General features: G+C 38.7%; 1 protein-coding gene across 2 annotated transcripts in view; it reads right to left on the bottom strand.

Annotated features, from left to right (window-relative positions):
• TES (testin LIM domain protein) overlaps positions 1 to 6,601 on the bottom strand; it is a 51,203-nt gene extending 44,602 nt beyond the window's left edge. For both annotated transcript variants that reach the window (XM_005550574.5, XM_005550573.5), the window contains exon 1: positions 6,405 to 6,601. Coding sequence is in view for 1 of the 2 variants with exons in the window: in XM_005550573.5 (XP_005550630.3) it covers positions 6,405 to 6,431 (27 nt within the window). In the remaining variant the exon portion in view is untranslated. The remainder of the gene's footprint in view (positions 1 to 6,404) is intronic.
• Positions 6,602 to 18,916: the final 12,315 nt, after the last annotated feature.

The following is an 18,916-nucleotide window of genomic DNA, read 5'->3' as shown; positions in this document are numbered from 1 at the left end:
CATTGCTCTATCATCACTTGTAATAGCGTAATTCTATGACATAAGCTTAAGTTCAGTGTCATTCTTGTTCACTACTATAATCCCAGAGTCTAGAACAGTGCATGGTATGTAAAAAAGCACTCATATAGGTTTTTTTTTTCTGTTTTAAAATTTTTTTTAAAATTTTTAACAGCCTTATTTTGAGAGAGATAACTTTTAAAGAAAATAAACGCTCCATTATTTTTCATTTTCCCATAATTAAATACCAAGGTAAGTAATGTATCACCCCTAGACTTATGGGACCCACACTATTACAGCCTTCAGAGCCTTATACTACAGATTTAAATTAATTAAACTTAACCTAATATCTTCAAATACCTCCACAAGTATTATGAAAATTAAGTACAAACAAGTCGAAACGAGCTAAGATTTGTGGAAAAAAATTATTTGGTTCAATCTATAGGGTCTTCATGGAATTCACTAACATTTAAACTATGCCATCTCCTTTATGTATTTATTTACACATATATTTATATGTTCTTTGTGTGATTTTAAAGCGCTGTGGACCATTACACGTGGTAGACTACTGATATTATTTCCTATGATCAAAGAGTCACAGGACTTGCAGACGTCTCAGAAATCATCTGGTTCCCCTACTGATTTTTATATAAATAGAAATTGATAGCCAAAGTGGTCAGCATCACAAAAAACAGTGGACTTGGATCTACCAACTCTCAGCTTAGGGCAACTTTAAATATATTATACTGATAAATGGAAGTGAGAAAACTGATATATTATGGAAGACCTTTCCATACACTATAGATGTTTATATATACTGGAGACTTACTGACCTTTCCTAATTTCTAAACACACTTTGGTGACTGGTATGTAAAAAAGGTATATACACATTAGCATGGGGCCAACTTGTATTCCTTCTTCTAGTTCTCAGAAAAAGAACACAGGAAGTAGCTTCCATGTTACCAATTTATCACTCTCTTTCCACTAGGAAGGCCCCTCTTGGTAACTCGTGTTGCACACTGATGAGCTAAGATGTTGATCCCATGCTCATAATGCTGGATGTCATGCTGGAGCTCCATGAGAGCCTCATGAAATATCTGATCATTGTGGTGTTTTGCACAGCTTCTCAGCTTCACAAGAAATGTTTCTGCATGAAGAATGGGAAATTAAAACAAAAAAATAGTTCTCCTCCCAATATTATGAGGTTTTGTTTGTTTGTTTATTTGTTGTTTCTTTTTAGCTGCTCTATTCTTAGCTGTCTGGACTGTCACTCCAGAGGTACTCTGAACACTTTCCTACTAGGGAAAAGAGGTGTAGCCTACTCATGCTATGTGTAAGGCTTTCTATCAACTGCAGAGCTCAACAGGGAGAAAAGACCATGAGTATCCCTTTATAGTTCCAGATGCCATTGGTTAAACTTAACAAAACAGAGAGCCAAATACAGCGTCACTGTTGCCCAGGGCCATTTTACATAGTTAGGAGATAGCATTATCATTGGCTCACACCAAAGTCAGGAAGTTGGAAGAAACTTAGAAGACAGGTAGAGAGTATTATTGGAGTTTATGCTATTTCTTTGACTGTAGAAGTTTCCCAGAAATTCCTTTTCACAAACTTGTACTTTTGTATACTTTGCCTCTGCCCAAAGAATGTCAATGGCAACTTACACTAAAGGGAATACATACAACATGGATAAAGTAGAAACAATATACAGAAACTAGTAGGATGGTGATTTTATTGGAATATAAACCATTTCCTCAAATATAATTCCTTTAAAACATGAGTGAAAATGTTGAAATGTATCTTATTTTATTTCTCTTTTTGTAACAGTTACCATTCCACATATATTTAGTGAGCAAGATGAAGGACATAAGACTCGGGCTAGTTGACATGATGAAAGGAGTATGGCTTCTTCAGATTATGGTTGAAGTTCATAGTAAAGTTCTCTATAGAAAGGTTTCAGATTACACTATCTAAACTTTAGTTTCTTCATCCTGAAAGTGGGGCTAAGGCCTACTTCCTAAGGTTGCTTTGAACAGCAAACAAAATAACCATGCAACTATAACAGGATATGGATTCATCTCTCAAGAAGTTTGTAAGCAAGGTAAGAAGGTGAAACATACAACAGGTAAGTATAATCCAGAGGTGGAGAGTTATTAGTGTCCTAAGTGTTACCAATACATGTTTTGGGAATTCAGGAGAAAAGAAGAAAATATTTTTCATCTAGGTGGCAGCATGGAGAAAGATTTCCTAGAGGAGTGTGCAGCGTGAGGGGTTGGTCCTTGAAGGATGGAAAAAATGTAGAACTATGGATGGAGTATGGGCATGCACAAGCAAAGTCATGGTGTGAGTTGATGGAACACAGGTAATAGCCAGTAGACATATAAATTCCTATTTCTACTTCATAGGGCAGCATAAAGGAACAGAATCAATAGAAAACCTACTATAGTTTTTTCTCCAACCAATATTCAGGACAATTAAGAGAAAGGGACTTTTCATATTCTACCAATGTAATGAATCACACCACGGGTGAGAATAGTTTTATAAAAGCCCAGCCAAGGACCATTCATTTTCTTCTGCACTTGCTCTGAGAGGCAGAACACCTCTAAAGCAAAGCCCTGGATGTGTCCTGCCCTACCTTTACCCTTAGCCTTGCCAATGATTCTTGCAGCAAGAGTGGCTTCAAGTCTTGAATCCAATTGTAGATTTGAGCATCCAGGTCACCATATATTGCCTTTTCCACTTCAACCAGGGGCCACCTCAGGCAAATAACTCATTCTAATTTCCAATGGAAATAATCTCTGTAGTTCAGTCCTTTTTCCAATAGTATTCACTTGGTTTCACTATGCTTTTTTGGCTAATGACAAAGGTTTTGAAAACAAGTTTGGATACAGAGAAAGGGGATTTTTAGTAACACGTGATCTTTAAAATGCACCACTTTTTAAAAAAGTAAAATTAAAGAAATAAGAGTCTTAAGAAAAGTATGCAAAATATTAGGATTAATCTTAGGATTAATCAAAATAAAGGCGTTAGAGAGGAGACAAAAAATGAACACGGTAAAATAAAGTCCTGCAGCAATTCCAGGCAGTAAAAGGGAAACTACTGAAGTTCTCTTTCTCTGTTGGTATGTTCTTAATTGAAAAAAGTAATTCTCATGGGAGAGTAACACAGAAAGGAAAGAGGAAAACAGCTGGCTGTTGGCCATGATTTACCATTTACCGCAAAATGAGACTGTTTCTCTTTCTCAAAGTCCACTGTTTTTCCCAAGCAGACATGGACCATACTGACACAAAGCCAATTAACAAGAGACTTAAACAATAAGAAAGAGGTCTAGATGTGTAACTCAGAAGACAGGGCAAGGACACAGAATCAAATTCTGTTCTAAAGTATTATTAAAACAAAAACTCTGTATAACCAAACCAGCTCTCACATCCTAGCAACAGCTCGCTTACTTCAAACAAAACAAAATATAGCAAAATCTAATTATAAAAACCCTTTGTCTTTGTGATGGTGGGTTTTAACTGGTAATTAATCCCAATCTGTACAACTGATGTGGATGAGCTTTCCTTTTACAAGCCAAGAATTTTATAACAGTATCATCTATCTCAATCACTGCTTAATAAAGACAATCCTCTTTAGTTCTTTTTACATGAAATGTTAATGTGGAAAAATAATGCGTTTCATCTGTCTGGAAGAAATTCTTCATGAAATCAACAATGTAAAAGTTTTGGAAGGAAAAAAATGTCACACATCTTAAAACAGAAGTCATATTAGTTGTCTTTAAATGGTTGTGTCTTTGTTCCAACTTTTAATCTGCCTTTTCTCAAGGTACATTCAAACTATTAATTTTCTTGTATAACTGAGTCAAAAAGAAAGGCGACTTGAAAACTAGGTACCAAAATAGGGTGAGAAGACTGTGCTGGTAAATCAGATAGTCTTGTAATATTTCCTTCTTTGGATGTGTTAGAAAACAATTGCTAAAAGGAACGTAAATTTCTTTTTGAGAGTATGGCCAAGATTGTGAAATACATTCCTGAGATTTCCAAACTTTTGTACTGGGGAACTTTTTGTTAGAATATCAAATCTATTAAGGGACCCACACAAACTGGAGTCAAATAGGACATCTTTGCAGTTTTTTAATAGCTTCCAATTTACCAGGTGAGGATTCTGTTCTAAGAATCATCAGTGAAGACAACGTAGTGAAACAGGGATTTGCTGTATCATGAGATTCTCTCTAAAACCTTTAATTTACGGAAATCTTTTTGGGGTGGTAGAGGCAGAGAGGAGGAGAATTAGAGGAAGTTAAGATTCTTGGTTGAAAACATAACTTTTAAAGGTAAAGTGGGGGATAAAGGAGGAAAACTATACCATATGTCAAGGGCATTATTTATCATAATCCACATTTTCAAACTCTAAGGAAATTGTTTATAAACAACGTCTGCATTTTTCCTTTGCAAGCACATACAATTTTTAACTTTGAACTTTTTTCCCTCAGAATTACTCCTTGTCTCAAAAAGCTTCAAAAATATCTTTGATTTTTCTTCCCCTATTAAACGGACTTTGTTTTTTAAAGCATTTTTTAGCTTCACAGCAAAATTGAGCAGAAAATTCGAAGTTCCTATGTACCTCCCCCGTGCCTCCCCATCTCCAAGCAGCCTCCCGGACTACCAACATCCCGTTATCAGTGCTGTACATTTGTCACAAGTGATGAAACACATTGACACATCATTATCCCCAACATACATAGTTTACATTAGGGTTTACTCTCGGTGTTCTACATTCTATGGATTTTAATGTATAATTACATGTATCCGCCATTTTATAGTATCATACAGAATAGGGTCATTACCCTAAAAATCCTGTGCTTCACCTGTTCTTCCTGGCCAACCCAAAATATGTTTACTTTGACAAAGTTGTCTTCAAATAAATACTTAAAAGCAAGGACAAGACCCCTCAAGTTTTAGACAAGTACTAAATTAAGTAGCTCTTACCCACTTGAAAACTAAATGAATGTAGTATTCATCAACAGAAAGCTAAGCGAGAAAAATGCTTTCCCCGCTTTTCCCCCATGACAAGCAAGATTAACCAAAAATATCAGTTACTTAAAAGAAAAAAAGAAAGAAACCAAATGGAAAGAGAATAGAATGCAATCACGCTACTCTCAACAATTTATGTTTTTCTGTTCCTGGATACCTTTTTGAGTGCTTGCGAATTTCAGTCCTAAGGAATGAAAAAAACTGTTTTCTCATTTCAAGTTTTTATTGGTCAACAGCTTCCTAACCGAAAACTCTGCAGTCCTAACACAATACTTTCTATCCATTTTCAAAAATCCAATTCTGGGCATAAAATAGAATTAATGCTCAAGTCAGAAACTTTGTGTTTAGAAGATAAAATAAGAATATTAGGAACCATGAGTAAGAGAAAAAACAAACTTTTATTTTTCCCTTCCTCTCTCTGCAAAACTTCCCTATCCGATAAGGGAGAGCTAGCTTAAATTTACCACAAAGTAAAATATGAGCAAATCCCCTGGAACGCGGAGAACTTTCGCACAGGGCAATTCACTCGAATGTGACATCAGCATTCCTTCTGAGTCACAGTCTGGTCCCCACCCTTTTCTCCCAGGCGACACCAGGCTCCGCATAACCCGGGAGTGGCTCAGGTAAGGCCATCGGTTCCAATGCCTGCGAGGCAGCAGCCAGGCTGGAAATGTCTCCCTGCGCTGAGACGCTGGTGACAACCGCCCTTTGGGACTCCCTGCCAAACAGGGAGAATGCGCGCTTTGACAGATAATTCCCTAAGAGGGAGGCAGTGCTTCGGTAGACAAGTAATGAATGACCAAAAAAAAAAAAAAAAAAATTCACATTAGAAGTTATCACCAGCACGGGTGCGAAGGCAGTGCATTAAATCAACACTCATTTTATAGGGCCCCAGGCAGCCCAGCTGGAAGGGAGGAGGTCAGAGCTGTCAAAGCACAGCAGAGCCCCAAACCACAAAGGCTTAATGAAGTTGAACTTCCTGAGCCAGGAAGTGTCACGGTCTCGCCCGCACTCGCCCTAAGCTCGTCCTTTTGAGGAGGCACAGGCAGAGCTGAAACATCTTAAGTAAAGTTTCCAACACCTCCAACCGCTGGGACTCCGTAAGACGGGAGAGAAGAGCCCCGCGCCCGCCCTCGCTCGCGCTTCCAATTTTGTCGCTCTCGAGTTTGGGGAGCTGGCGGGGCCGGCGGGCACCTACTCTACCCAGGGGGCCGGATCTCTGGGCCCGGGACACCGCAGACCCAGAGCCGGGCTCACGCCAGGCGGCCCGCAAGCCCCACCCGCCTCGGCACCTCCGGCCGCCGCGCACCGCTCGACCCGCGCAGGTGAAGCAGCCGCTGCCCGCCACGAGCGCCCCCCTGAGCACCCCCCTACCTTCTTCACTTTGTTTTCCAGGTCCATGTTTATGCGTCCTATGGGTCCCCTCCTCCTCCAGTCCGGGATCCCACGGCCGGGCTCAGCTGGCCTCCGGCTCCGCTGCGGACACGGGGAACCTGTGGAACTCCCACGCCGCCGCCCAGCAGCCACTAGACCGGCGCCGTCGAACTTCCGCCGCCCAGTCCGCCGCAGCCGGCCTGCGGCAGGGACCCGGGAACAAAGAGGGCCGGGCAGCCAATGGCAGCCGGGCAGCCCCGGGCCGCCGCCAATCACCGAGCGCCGCACGCACCTTCGCGGCTCGAGCTCGGCGCTGGCAAGGTGAAGGGCGGGGCCGCGTCCGGGGCGGCGCCCTGCGGGGCAAGCTCGGGGACCCTGACCTGGTCCCCGGAGGATGCTCTGGGCGTCCACGGGCCGCTTCTAAAGAGCTGGGATCCAGCCTCCCTCTAGCTGAAGATAGAGCAGAACTTTTTTCATTTTGGCAATTTGTACCTGTGTTTGCCCAGGACTTTTTATCTGGGTCAAGGGGAATAGGTATCCCAACTTCTCAGTTTATTTTCAAACTAACTTCTCAGTTTATTTTCAGAGCAAAGAGAGAAAAAATAAAAGAAAAAGAGAAAGAGAGAGATTGTAGGGATCGTTAGGGATTCCTGTGATGGACCTTGGGCACTAAATTCACTATTGCGTTGTGGAGATGCCCTTTCCTCGATTGCTTTTCTCCAAAATCCCAAATACTGTCAAGAAACCGCATCTTACATCCCTAACGTCAGTGAATATTCTTAGATTGTTTCCTGAGCATTGGGTTGTTCAAAAGTAAAGATGATGTGAATCACTTCAGAAACAGGTGTCATTCCTTTGGAAGTAGAGGGTTGCCCTTTCTGCTGTGTGAAATGGTGCTAGGCCTATCGCGTGCTCAGGCTTTGATGACGCAGAGTCATCACATTGGTGCACCAGAGCTGAACTCATTTCATGCCCTAATTCAGGAGCAATTGCATCTAATACCTTCAGATTGGTGGGTCCGGAAGGGAGCCTAAGATTACTTAGTCTAGCTTCCTCATTTTGCTGGGAACTGAGGACTCCAGAGGTGCAGGGACCTGCCTAATGTCTTAGCCTGTTGGGGACAGAGGCATTGCTCATGAATCTAAATAACTTCTCAAAGATGTTTGGGGCTGGAAGCAGAGCATGTTGACTAAGGAAAAAGAGCGGTCAATTTTCTTCAATTTGTGGTTATGGCAAAAAATAACATTGCCCAGACAGCAGGTGACATAATTTGACACCTACTTTTAAAAATAACAAAACAATATAAAACAAACAAACAAAAATTCCCCAGTAATGCAGATATTCAGGTCCAGATGTATGTCTACCTTGCCTCTAGAAATTTGGTAGCTAAAAATATCCAAAATTCATTTTAGCCAATACTTGCAACTCTGCTTACTTGATTATTTGTTAACACAGAGCATTGATTTATAATGTGCATGTTTCCTTTATCCTATTAAGAATTAACACTGAAATTACCAAAATGAGTTACACATTTTTCTTTTAATTGATGTATAACTTTTCTGTATCATTTTCCCAAATCACCTTGAAAGTTGTGGGCCCCTGCAAAGTTTGCCCTCTGTAAGTGTACAGGAACATGAGGTCTAGCTATGACAAGACAATTTTGTTTCTTTCAGAGAGCTTAACAGATGGAAAATGTCCAGTAAAGCAATTTAAATAAGGCATCAAACAAATGTTGTAACATAAATTTTGGACCCTTATTTGATGAGGTTGCAGAGATGACACTAAGAAAACCATCTGGAAACATTTTTTTTTAAACTGTCAACTTCTGCCTTTCTCCCATTCTTCCCTCCCAACCCTCTCACCATTACATTGTGTGTGTATCATTGACAAGGATGGAAATAGAAATTCAGTGAGTTTTATCTGGAATTGTCACTGTGCCAATTATAGAAAAGTAATTATAGATTATGTATAAATTATAAAAATAAAATTGAGGTAGATAAGTGTTAAAAGAATTAAATTGCAAGTTTTTGTTCAGTTATTCAGGTTTTAAGCTACAGTTATTAAGGAGGTAGAACTGGCATGGTTTGATGACTACGTGTAGTTGATGACAGTGGAATGAATAGAAGATGGCACACATTTCTATCTTGATCACCTCTATGGATGGCTCAGGAAGAGAGAAAATATAGGAGGACAGTCAGGATTTTGTTCAGTTGTGCTTTCTTTGGCTCTGATGGTAGACATAAAGGATCCAATTTTTAATATATTGAGTTTGAGACTGAGACATTGAAATGAAGTAGACAAATATACATCCTAAAACCTGGACTAGAGTGCTAATTTAGGGGTTCACATCCTACATAAATAAATAAATAAAGGCTGAGAAGTAAGATGAGCCTGGGAGATAGTAAAATAAAAGAGAAGAATATCAAAGACACCAAGTGAGCAGGACTGAGCAAGAGAAACACATGAAAGAGATAAGGGCTAGATTAAGGGTAAGAAAAAAATTAGAAGTCAAATCCCTGAAATCAAGAAAGGAAATTGAAGAAGAAATTAGTTAACAAATGTCAAATTGTAGAAAAGGGTCAAATGCCCTTTGGATTTAACAAAAAGGAGATCATTGGTGACTTTGGAAAGTGCATTTTTGGTAAAGTTGTGGGGAAAGATATTACTTTACAATTTTATCTCACTTTGTTACCACCAGAGTGCTTTAGTCAATGTTGGACTTGACTTTTCCACAAAACTTATGGAAACATCAGCCAAATAAATGCCCAACTCTGCTGTTTAAATCAAGTAGAGAGGAAATCAATATACTATACTGAATAATACTAAGGAATGTTCTTAAGATCTTTATCCTTAGAAAAGTAAATAAAAATATTAGATTTTACGCACGTGTGCAGGGGCACACACACACACACACAGAGACAGAGGAGAGAAAGAGAGAGAGAACAAAATATTTATTCAGGTTGAATTCAGTTTCTATGCTATCAAATTATAATATCCAATGAGGGAAATGTGTTAAACATGTATGTACCCTTCCTCGTAACGATCACTGGAGAGATGTAAAAATACATAAGACATTCCCTTTGTTCTTTAGCAGTTTATAGATTAGTATGGGAGTAGCAGGCATGTAAGAGTAATGAAGTGTTACAGGTAGAGGGAAGCACACGTGAGAGTCAGGGAGAAGGTGGTATTGGGATTTGTAAAATCTTTAGAAAAGAGTAACCTTGGCTTAGTCTTGGAAGATGAATAAGTGTCTTAGTTAAAACCCTTGATTGCAAGTTATATTAGGCTGTTCTTGCACTGCTATACAGAAATACCTGAGACTGGGTAATGTATAAAGAAAAGAGGTTTAATTAGCTCACAGTTCTACAGGCTGTACAGGAAGCATACCTTCTGCATCAGCTTCTGGGGAGGCCTCAGGAAGCTTACAATCATGGCGGAAGGCAAAGTGGGAGCAAGCACTTCACATGGTAAAAGCAGGAGCAAGAGAGAGAGAATGTGTGTGGAGAGGAGGATGAGGTGTGCCACACAATTTTAAATTACCAGCTCCCCTGTGAACTCAGAGAGAATGCTCATTTATCACCAAAGGGATGGCCCAAGCCACTCATGATCCAAACACCTCCCATTGGGCCCCACCTCCAGCATTAGGGATTACAATTCAACATGAGATTTGGGTGGGGACAAATATACAAACTATATCACAAGTAATAGTAACCCTCAAGCTAGTTTACTTTTAAAAAGGTGGCATTTTATTTTAAGGATACAGAGGTATGTTGCAAAACTCAAGGGCCAGATGCATTTGCAACTAGACCAAGCATTTACCAACATCTGGAACAAGGAATCTACTCCTTCACTGGAGTCATGTGGTCTCTCATCTTGCTGCTTGGCCTCCATCAGCTTTAGCTCTTCCTCTTTGAAGACTCTGTTTTCCTGCACACATGGGCAACCAATAAAGGCAGTCTCAGCTCATTAGTTGACATCACCTTAGTTCAAGCAAAATACCCAATTTGGGATTTCAATCCCTCTAACAGAAAGACTTTAAATAGCCCAGCTTGGATAAGCTCAGACTTCTGATTCAATTAGCTGAAGCTGGCGCCAGTTGAGAGACACAAAGGACAACACATAGACTAAAGCCCAAACTTATAGGGAGTAATAAGAGTTTTCCAAATGCCTCCAAGGATATCTATCTCTGTTGCAGATGTTATAAGGAAATTAGCAAAGAGGCTTAGGAAGTACAAGCAGAAGATTTTTCTTTCTGTCGATATTGGAGAACTTTTTTCCCTTGACTTTTATTATAGGTTTGGGAGTACATGTGCAGGTTTGTTACATGATTAAATTGCATGTTGCTGGGGTTTGGTTTACAAATGATTTCATCAGCCAGGTAGTGAGCATAGTACTCAATTGGTACCTTTTTGACCCTCACCCTCCTCCCACCCTCTAACCTCAAGTGGGCACCATTGTCTATTGCTCTATGTGTTCTGGTGTACTCAATGTTTCTGAACATTTCAAAAACTATTTAAATTACAGAAACCCCACTTGGGCAAAAAGTTGTAGATGTTTATTTTATTGCTAGGAATGGGGGTGGATAATGAATGGGACAGGTCTAAAGAATGGAAAATTAATCAGGAGATTCTAGCTATAGCCCACAAGGAATATGATGAGGGCCTAAGTAAAGCAGTAGGAATGAGTGTGGAGAGTTAGAAGGATTTATCAATGATATTAAAGAGGTAGAAAATATTGGACTTGACTGATTCTTGAAAAGGGAGAGGATAAGGAATCCATTAGGATTCTATTTTCCTATCTCTTAGAAATCTATTTTGGGTCACCAACTTGGTAGATATAACACACACCTTAAAGTAAAAAACAAAAGAGGAGAAGAAAATTTAACTGAGAAAGATAGTGGGTTTTGTTTCGTATGTATTGATTTGGCAAAGCCAATAGGATCTGAGTCTGGTGGACAAAAGAAATATCTGGGCTTAAGATACAGATGATGCTACATACACAAGTACACATACATAAACATATATACATATGCACACATAAATACACACACAGAGTAAACACTACATATACCAGGGAAAATAATTATTGAAAACTTTTCTATACTAGATGAGGTAAAAATTTCAAGAGGAAAATGATACACCTGTCTCGTCAATTATTAATGTGATCCCAAGAGGTCTCTTTAGATATGTTAATCAGTTATTAACACCTGTCATAGGAATGCCTTTGTGAGTCTGACACAGCTATTATTCCTCATTAGCAGCTTGTATAAGATTACAGGTTGTTCTCTAGGGGCATTTTTTGTTTTTTTTTAAAAGAAAATAGGTGTCAATGTAGCTTAGAGCAAATTAATATCCCATAACGTTTTTAATTGACCAAAAATTAGGGATTGGCTAAGTAAATAATGGATGAGCCACATGATAGATTTAGCATAGTTACTGATCAATGATACTTAGGAACATTTGTAATGGAAAACAATTATTATGTTAGAGGAACAGAATATAATATGGAATTGTATATACAGTATGCTCACAGCTATACAAAAATATACCATGCATAGAAAAAGAACATGAGGCAAATACACTAAAATGTCACCAGCAGTTTGCCTTTGATTGGTGGGTCCATGGAGATTTCTTTCCTCCTTTTAAAAATATTCCATGATTAGTATGACTATTTTAAATGAAAAAACCTTATTTAAAAATATATTATTTCAAGCATTTTAGGGGGACAGAGCAGTGGCAGTGTAATTTTCAGTCTCTACAAAAGCCTACATTAAGAAACAAACAAACAAAAACCAGATCCACTAATTAGCAAAACCAAATGCCCAGGGACAAACTTCAGAAAAAACTCAATAATAAGGTATCTTCATAAACCCCAAAACACAACAGATGACGGCAAACCACCGAAAGTCACAAGACATATATGCATAAACGATTATGTTTTAAAGAGGGAAGAAAACAGTGGGGTGGTGTCTGATGGATGGAAGAACTAGATTGCTCTCCTCCAGTTATTTATTGTAAAGCATTTCAGGCCAATTTTATAATAGCAGCTGGAAAAGTAAAAAGGATTGAAGGGAGGAAATGAAGCCATCTAGCCCTTGTGCTATGTCAAAGCTGACCCTCCAGGACTCTCTTCTAGGACGAGTTTCCACAATCAGAAATTGCTTAAAGAGAAATCAAAATTGAGCAGGATGGGGCAGCAGAGGCAATGGAAAGAAGCCTAGAGGGGCGCCATCCAATTTGGTAGCCACTAACTGCGTGTGGTTATTTCAATTTTAATTAATTTTATTTAAGTTTTAATTAGCTAAAATTAATTAAAATTTAAAATTTGGCTTCTCAGTCACACTGACCACGTTTCAAATGTTCAACAGCCAGAGAGGGGAGCAGTGTCAGGAAATCTCAAAAGTACTGCTGTATGTTTTATTTATTTTTATTTGTAGCACTTTATAAAAACAAAGAGACGAGGCGTGGTGGCTCATGCCTGTAATCCCAACACTTTGGGAGGCCGAGGCAGGCAGGTAACCTGAGGTCAGGAGCTCAAGGCCAGTCTGACCAACGTGCTGAAACCCTGTCTCTACTCAAAATACAAAATTAGCCAGGCATGGTGGTACATGCCTACTATCCCAGCTACTCAAAAGTCTGAGACAGGCGAATCGTTTGAACCCAGGAGGCAGAGACTGCAGTGAGCCAAAATCGCGCCATTGTACTCCAGCCTGGGCAACAAGAGCAAAACTCCTTCTCAAATAAATAAATAAATACATAAATAAAATAAAATAAAAAACAAAGAAAGATGGAGCTCTCTAGAGTTGGGCAAGATTTCCTGAACTTTGCCTTATTATAAAAGTTCAGGAAAGCTAATACCACATGAAAATGAGCAACAGTAAATTATCAAGATAAAATTCCATACAAAGTTGTCATAACAAAAAAGAGAAAAAAGGAGCAGCATAACATCATTACAGATAGTGAAAGAGCATCAGAAAAATGTGTCCACAAAACAAAACTATAAGCTATTATTTGAAAACAAGCTAAAAGGCATTAACAAGATAATATATGTAAAGGATCACACAAATCGGAATTTAAAAAACTCAGAAGTGAGGTGAGAGAACTTAGGAAAAAATTAGAAATTAAGAAAACAATATTAACAAAATGAAGACTAAAGTAAAAGAATAAAAGAGCAAAACACTAATAATGGCTAAGACCAATAGAAGGTAAAACAGAAGAAGAATATTTGAAAAAGAAATAGTCTAGAGAAAGTAACAAGTATTGAAAACAGACTAAAAATGTGAAACACAAGGATAATAGGAATCCCTGAAGAAGAAAACCAAACCAAAGGAACAAAACAAAAACTACATACTATAATTAAAGAAGTCTTTCTTGAATTAAAAAAAAATTTAAAACTAGATATTGAACGATTGCTGTACATGCCTGAGACTATCAACTCAGAAAAATCAATACCAAAGCATAACCTAGTAAAATTACTGGACTTTCAAGAATGGGGGAAAAATCCTTTGGGTTTTTAGATTTTTAAAAATGTATGTAACTTAGAAAATTATATTATCATCTGACATAGTAATCCTTTAGCTCAGAAAAAAATGGAGAAACAAGATATATAGGAAAGATGCTGTGAGCCAAAGATTTTATATGAAGTGACTTTCAAGTGTAAAGGACACAGACAAACTTTTATCAACATGCGAGAACTCAAGAAATATTGATCCCATCAGCCCTTTATGAGGAATCTATAGAGAATGAGCTTCAGACAACCAAAGTTGCTGGAGAGATATTGAAATAAGGAGGTGAGTGTTAACTCTATAGATGACTCCTATAGAACAAAAACTAGATGAGAAACAAAAAGGAGAGAGTGTAATGTATATTAACCATATGATCTGACAATGTAGATATAATAATACAAATAAAATGGGAGGAAAACATATAAAAATTTTAACAGACTTTCAATATTCATATTGGTGGTAATATTAGCATAATCTGCTGCTATGCATATAACAGGAAGTAAGACAAATGAGTAATCAGGGGATAGTCTAATTTTATCATCCCCTGTAATCTTGACAACCAGGATTCGAGGTGTATAAGAAAGAAGTTAATCTAAACTCCTTAAACTATAATAGTTTTGAATTTGACTTTCTCTCTATTTACTAGCTTTTTCCACAGAGAAGGACTACAATGACTAACTTAGTAGCAAAGAGTATCTCTAGAACCCAGATTGTGATCTTGAAATAAAATTTTCACTGAAAGGAACCTAGAACTTCATGGAAAATGACTGATTCCAGGTCTAAAGCAGAAAATGTGTAAGTTAAGCGTAAAACATGTTGTCATAGAAGCGAGCAAGGAGGGTATGAAAAACTACTGGGATCATGTCAAAAGAAGTTAAGCCAGCTTGAAGAGTCTCTTGCTAGCCAAAAATGGGTCAACTTGAGCTTCAATAATGATAAAAATTACGGTAAATTAAAACCCATCAAATATCTATAAATTCATAATAATATTTTAAAAACCAGGCATCTTTGAAGAATAATAGGGAAGCATTCAATGATCTAAAGAATTAGTAAGTAAAGAGAAAGAATCAAGGATTTATTGTGTCTTTTCAATATGAACTGTACCACTGGATAACCAAATAGTAGAATGTACCTCTTTATAGAAAGTACTCCAATTAATGCATTAAAAAATGATAGAATTAGAATATCACCATTTCAAAAAAATGAGTAAAATCAGTATCGCTGACTGCTGCCATCATAAAAAGAGACACAATCTGACATTATGTATCAAACACCTCCCATAGGTCTACCAAAGGGATAACACCTGAACTTGGTCCAGTCTTTGTATCCAGCTGCCAATTGGCAGGAAATGCCATAGACAGAAGAACATATTGAACTACTCCAAGAACACCAAATCAGCAAAATCCAGACTGCAGGAAACTCTACAGATCAAATGATCTTGGTTCTTCAATAGAAAATTGTAAGGAAAAGAAGGGGATGAAAGGAGTACCTATAGATTAGGAGACTTAAAAAGACATATCAATTATTTAAAAATAGGCAAGGATAAAATTAAACCATAGTGTCTAGGGATACATGATTGAATAATGAAATTCTTTAAAAATGCAGGAAGTAATTGGCTAAAATATAAGGAAAATGGTTACTAATGGGGACAGGAGGGGCTTATGATTGAGATGGAGCAAATAGACAAGATTTCTTGCGTACTCACCAAACTTCACAGAATAAGGAATCCCGGAGAGCTAATGGAGGGTCTCTGCTCTAAACAGAAAAGAATAATAATTCCCAGTTACATCTATTCCTTGTGTTCTTGATACAGCAACATGCCTTTTCTTCATTCATATGCACCCCCAGCTTTGCCAAAATACATCTGTTTCATGTATAAACAAAAATTTAACTCTTCCCATCTCAAAGATAACAATTGCATCTAACTCTAAATCCAGGATATCTGGATGATACAAATTAGGCTCAATCAGGTCTATATGTGGTTTATCATGATTCTGTTCGAATGAGCTAAATGATAAACATAACCAACAGCCAACTTAAACAATGTAAAGTGGGTGTATCAGTTTACAAGGGCTGCCATAACAAATTACTACAAACGAGACGGCTTAAAATAACAGAAATTTATTTTCTCATGACACAGGAAGCTAGAAGTCTGAAATCAAGGTATCAGAAGGGCCATGCTCCCTCTGAGGGTTCTAGGAAAGAATTCTCTCTTGGCCTCTTCCTAGCTTCTAGTGTTTGCTGGAAATCCTTGGCATTCCTTGGTTTGCCTTTCCTGCTTGGGCATTTTCTTTTGAAACCCAGTCACCCACTTTCCTGCTTGGACATTTTCTTTTGAAACCCAGTCTAGAAGCCTAGCTAGAGAGGAACTGATGCCCCAGCTGACAGCCCGCACCACCTTGCCAAGGAAGTGTCCCAGCTGGGCCATTTCAGCTGATGCTGTATGCAGCAGAGACAAAGTATCCTTGCCGCCTTTCCTGCCTAACCTGCAGATTTATGAGCAAAATTAATAGTTTTGGTTGTTTAAATCTACTAAGTTTTGAGGTATTTTGTTACACAACAACAGACAATCCATTTCTAGCATCATCCAAAGCAGTGGTTCTCAACTGGGGTAGCTGCAGTACTCCAATTTTGCCTTGTTCTTCACATGACCATCTTCTCTGTATGTTTGTCTGTGACTGTGTCTGACTCTCCCTCTCCTTTCTCTTATAAAAACACTAGTCATTGGATTTAGGGCCCACCCGACTTCAATATGACCTCTTAACTAATTATATCTGCAAAGACCCTATTTGCAAATAAAGTCGCATTCTGAAGTTCTGGGCATATATGAATTTTGGGGGGCACATTATTTAACCCACTACAAATAAACTTGCTTCTGTTTGGGAAAACAAAAGCAAGGTAGTGACAGTAAAACTTCTTGGAAAAAAAACAAAAGCAATCTGTTCTGTTCCACACTGTTTCACAGCAAATATTATATCAGGCAGAACTGAGAAAATAAGAGCTAACTTTCCTAGGGGTGGAGTTAGGTTCTTGGTCTTCCATTTTGGATGCACTGAATTCTTACTACTGAGATGCCCTTCTTTATCCATTGTCCCCTGTGATGACCTTCCAGAGAGGCATTTGAAATTTTGCTTCTGGAGAGTAGTCCTATCCTAACAACTGTCCTATCCTGTCCTGTCCTTTGGGTATTTGGGATTTGGGGGATGCCATAATACAATGAGATATAGGCTACTTTTGCCAGGCTTGAGATTTACTTAACATTTGCCTGCCATTTTTATTTCAAGGGAACCTTTAAGTAAGTATTCCTCAACCATGATACTAATGATATTTTGGAACAGATAATCTTTGTTGTGGGGAGCTGTCCTGTGTATTGTAGAATGTACAATAGCATTCTGGGCCTCAACTCACCAAAGGCCACTGGCATCCCACTCCAGTTATGACAACCAAAAATACCTCCAGACATTACCAAATGTCTTCTGGAGAGCAAACTAATCCTCAGTTGAGAACTACTGCTATACATGAGGCCAGAAATGGATCATCTGTTGTTGTGTTAAAGAAATACCTCAAAACTCAGTTGATTAAAAAAAAAAACCCTAATCATTAATTTTGCTCAAAAATCTGCAGTTTGGGCAGGAAAGGTAAGGATATCTTTTCTCTGCTGAATACAACATCAGCTGAGATGGCCCAAATGGGGCAATTCATTGGCAAGTTAGTGCTGGCTGGCTGTCAGCTGGGGCATCATTTCCTCTCCAGCTAGGCTGCTGTGAGTTGCTTTGGTGTCTTTATGAATGGTGACTGGGTTTCAAAGGAAAATGTTGCAAAAGAGTAAAGTAGAGTTCATGACATTTCATGACTTTGAAAGCCATGTAGTATTCGTTATTTAAGAAGAGTATGTGGAGGCCGGGCGCGGTGGCTCACGCCTGTAATCCCAGCACTTTGGGAGGCCGAGACGGGCGGATCACGAGGTCAGGAGATCGAAACCATCCTGGCTAACACGGTGAAACCCCGTCTCTACTAAAAAATACAAAAAAAATTAGCCGGGCATGCTGGCGGGCTCCTGTAGTCCCAACTACTCGGGAGGCTGAGGCAGGAGAATGGCGTGAACCAGGGAGGCAGAGCTTGCAGTGAGCCAAGATTGCACCACTGCACTCCAGCCTGGGCGACAGAGTGAGACTCCGTCTCAAAAAAAAAAAAAAAAAAAAAAAAAAGAAGAGTATGTGGAATGGGAGATACGGTTGCAATCTTCTTCGGAAAATATACTCTTTTGCCGTCTGCCCTGTGAACACAAAAGCTCACATTCTTTCCATCTGCCTAATAGAATGATTTCATCCTTTAAGATCTTCAAGTCTCCACAGCTCAGTCTAGTACCTGTCGTCTGAATCAAGTCTAGGTGTGGATAATTCTCCTCAGGTGTGGTTAATTAGTATAGCTGCTTGAGTACCATTCCTCTTGATCTGAAAAGCTCTGAATTAAAGGGACAAGTTATCCGTTCTTCACACACACTCAGCATATACTGAGATAGTCCCAGAATATCTGCTGTACAAAATCCCTTCAAATACGGGTAAAACAGGAAGAACCTAACAGTCACTGTTCCACAGCAGTTCTGAAATCCAGCCAGGGATGTGTTGTCACTTTCTTGACTAGGGTTTATTCTTGCTCTTTAAAGATTGTTTTTCATGGATCTTGTTTTCACCTTCTGGGCTCCTCATTCTGATATCCGAGTCAGTCATCTTCTTTTTCCACCAAAAATTCTCCATGTTTACACCTGAGTCATTCTTTTAACCAGCTTCCAGCTTGCAAACTTGGGAGTTCAGAGGAACTGCCTGTTCGATGGAGCTGTACTGACTCTGCCTGTTGAGTCTGTGCTGTTACAATTACTTAAAAAAATCTTGTGAGTTTCTTATGTATCAACTTATAATACATTCTATTAGGTCAAAGCTACACCTACAAATCTCTTTGCAATTATTCCTTCCCTATCTTGAGCTCAAACTGCGAAACTTTCATTGGA

This window comes from Macaca fascicularis, chromosome 3 (assembly GCF_037993035.2).
Source record: "Macaca fascicularis isolate 582-1 chromosome 3, T2T-MFA8v1.1".
In the NCBI taxonomy this organism is placed as follows: domain Eukaryota; kingdom Metazoa; phylum Chordata; class Mammalia; order Primates; family Cercopithecidae; genus Macaca; species Macaca fascicularis.
This window is presented reverse-complemented; position numbering and strand designations above follow the sequence as displayed.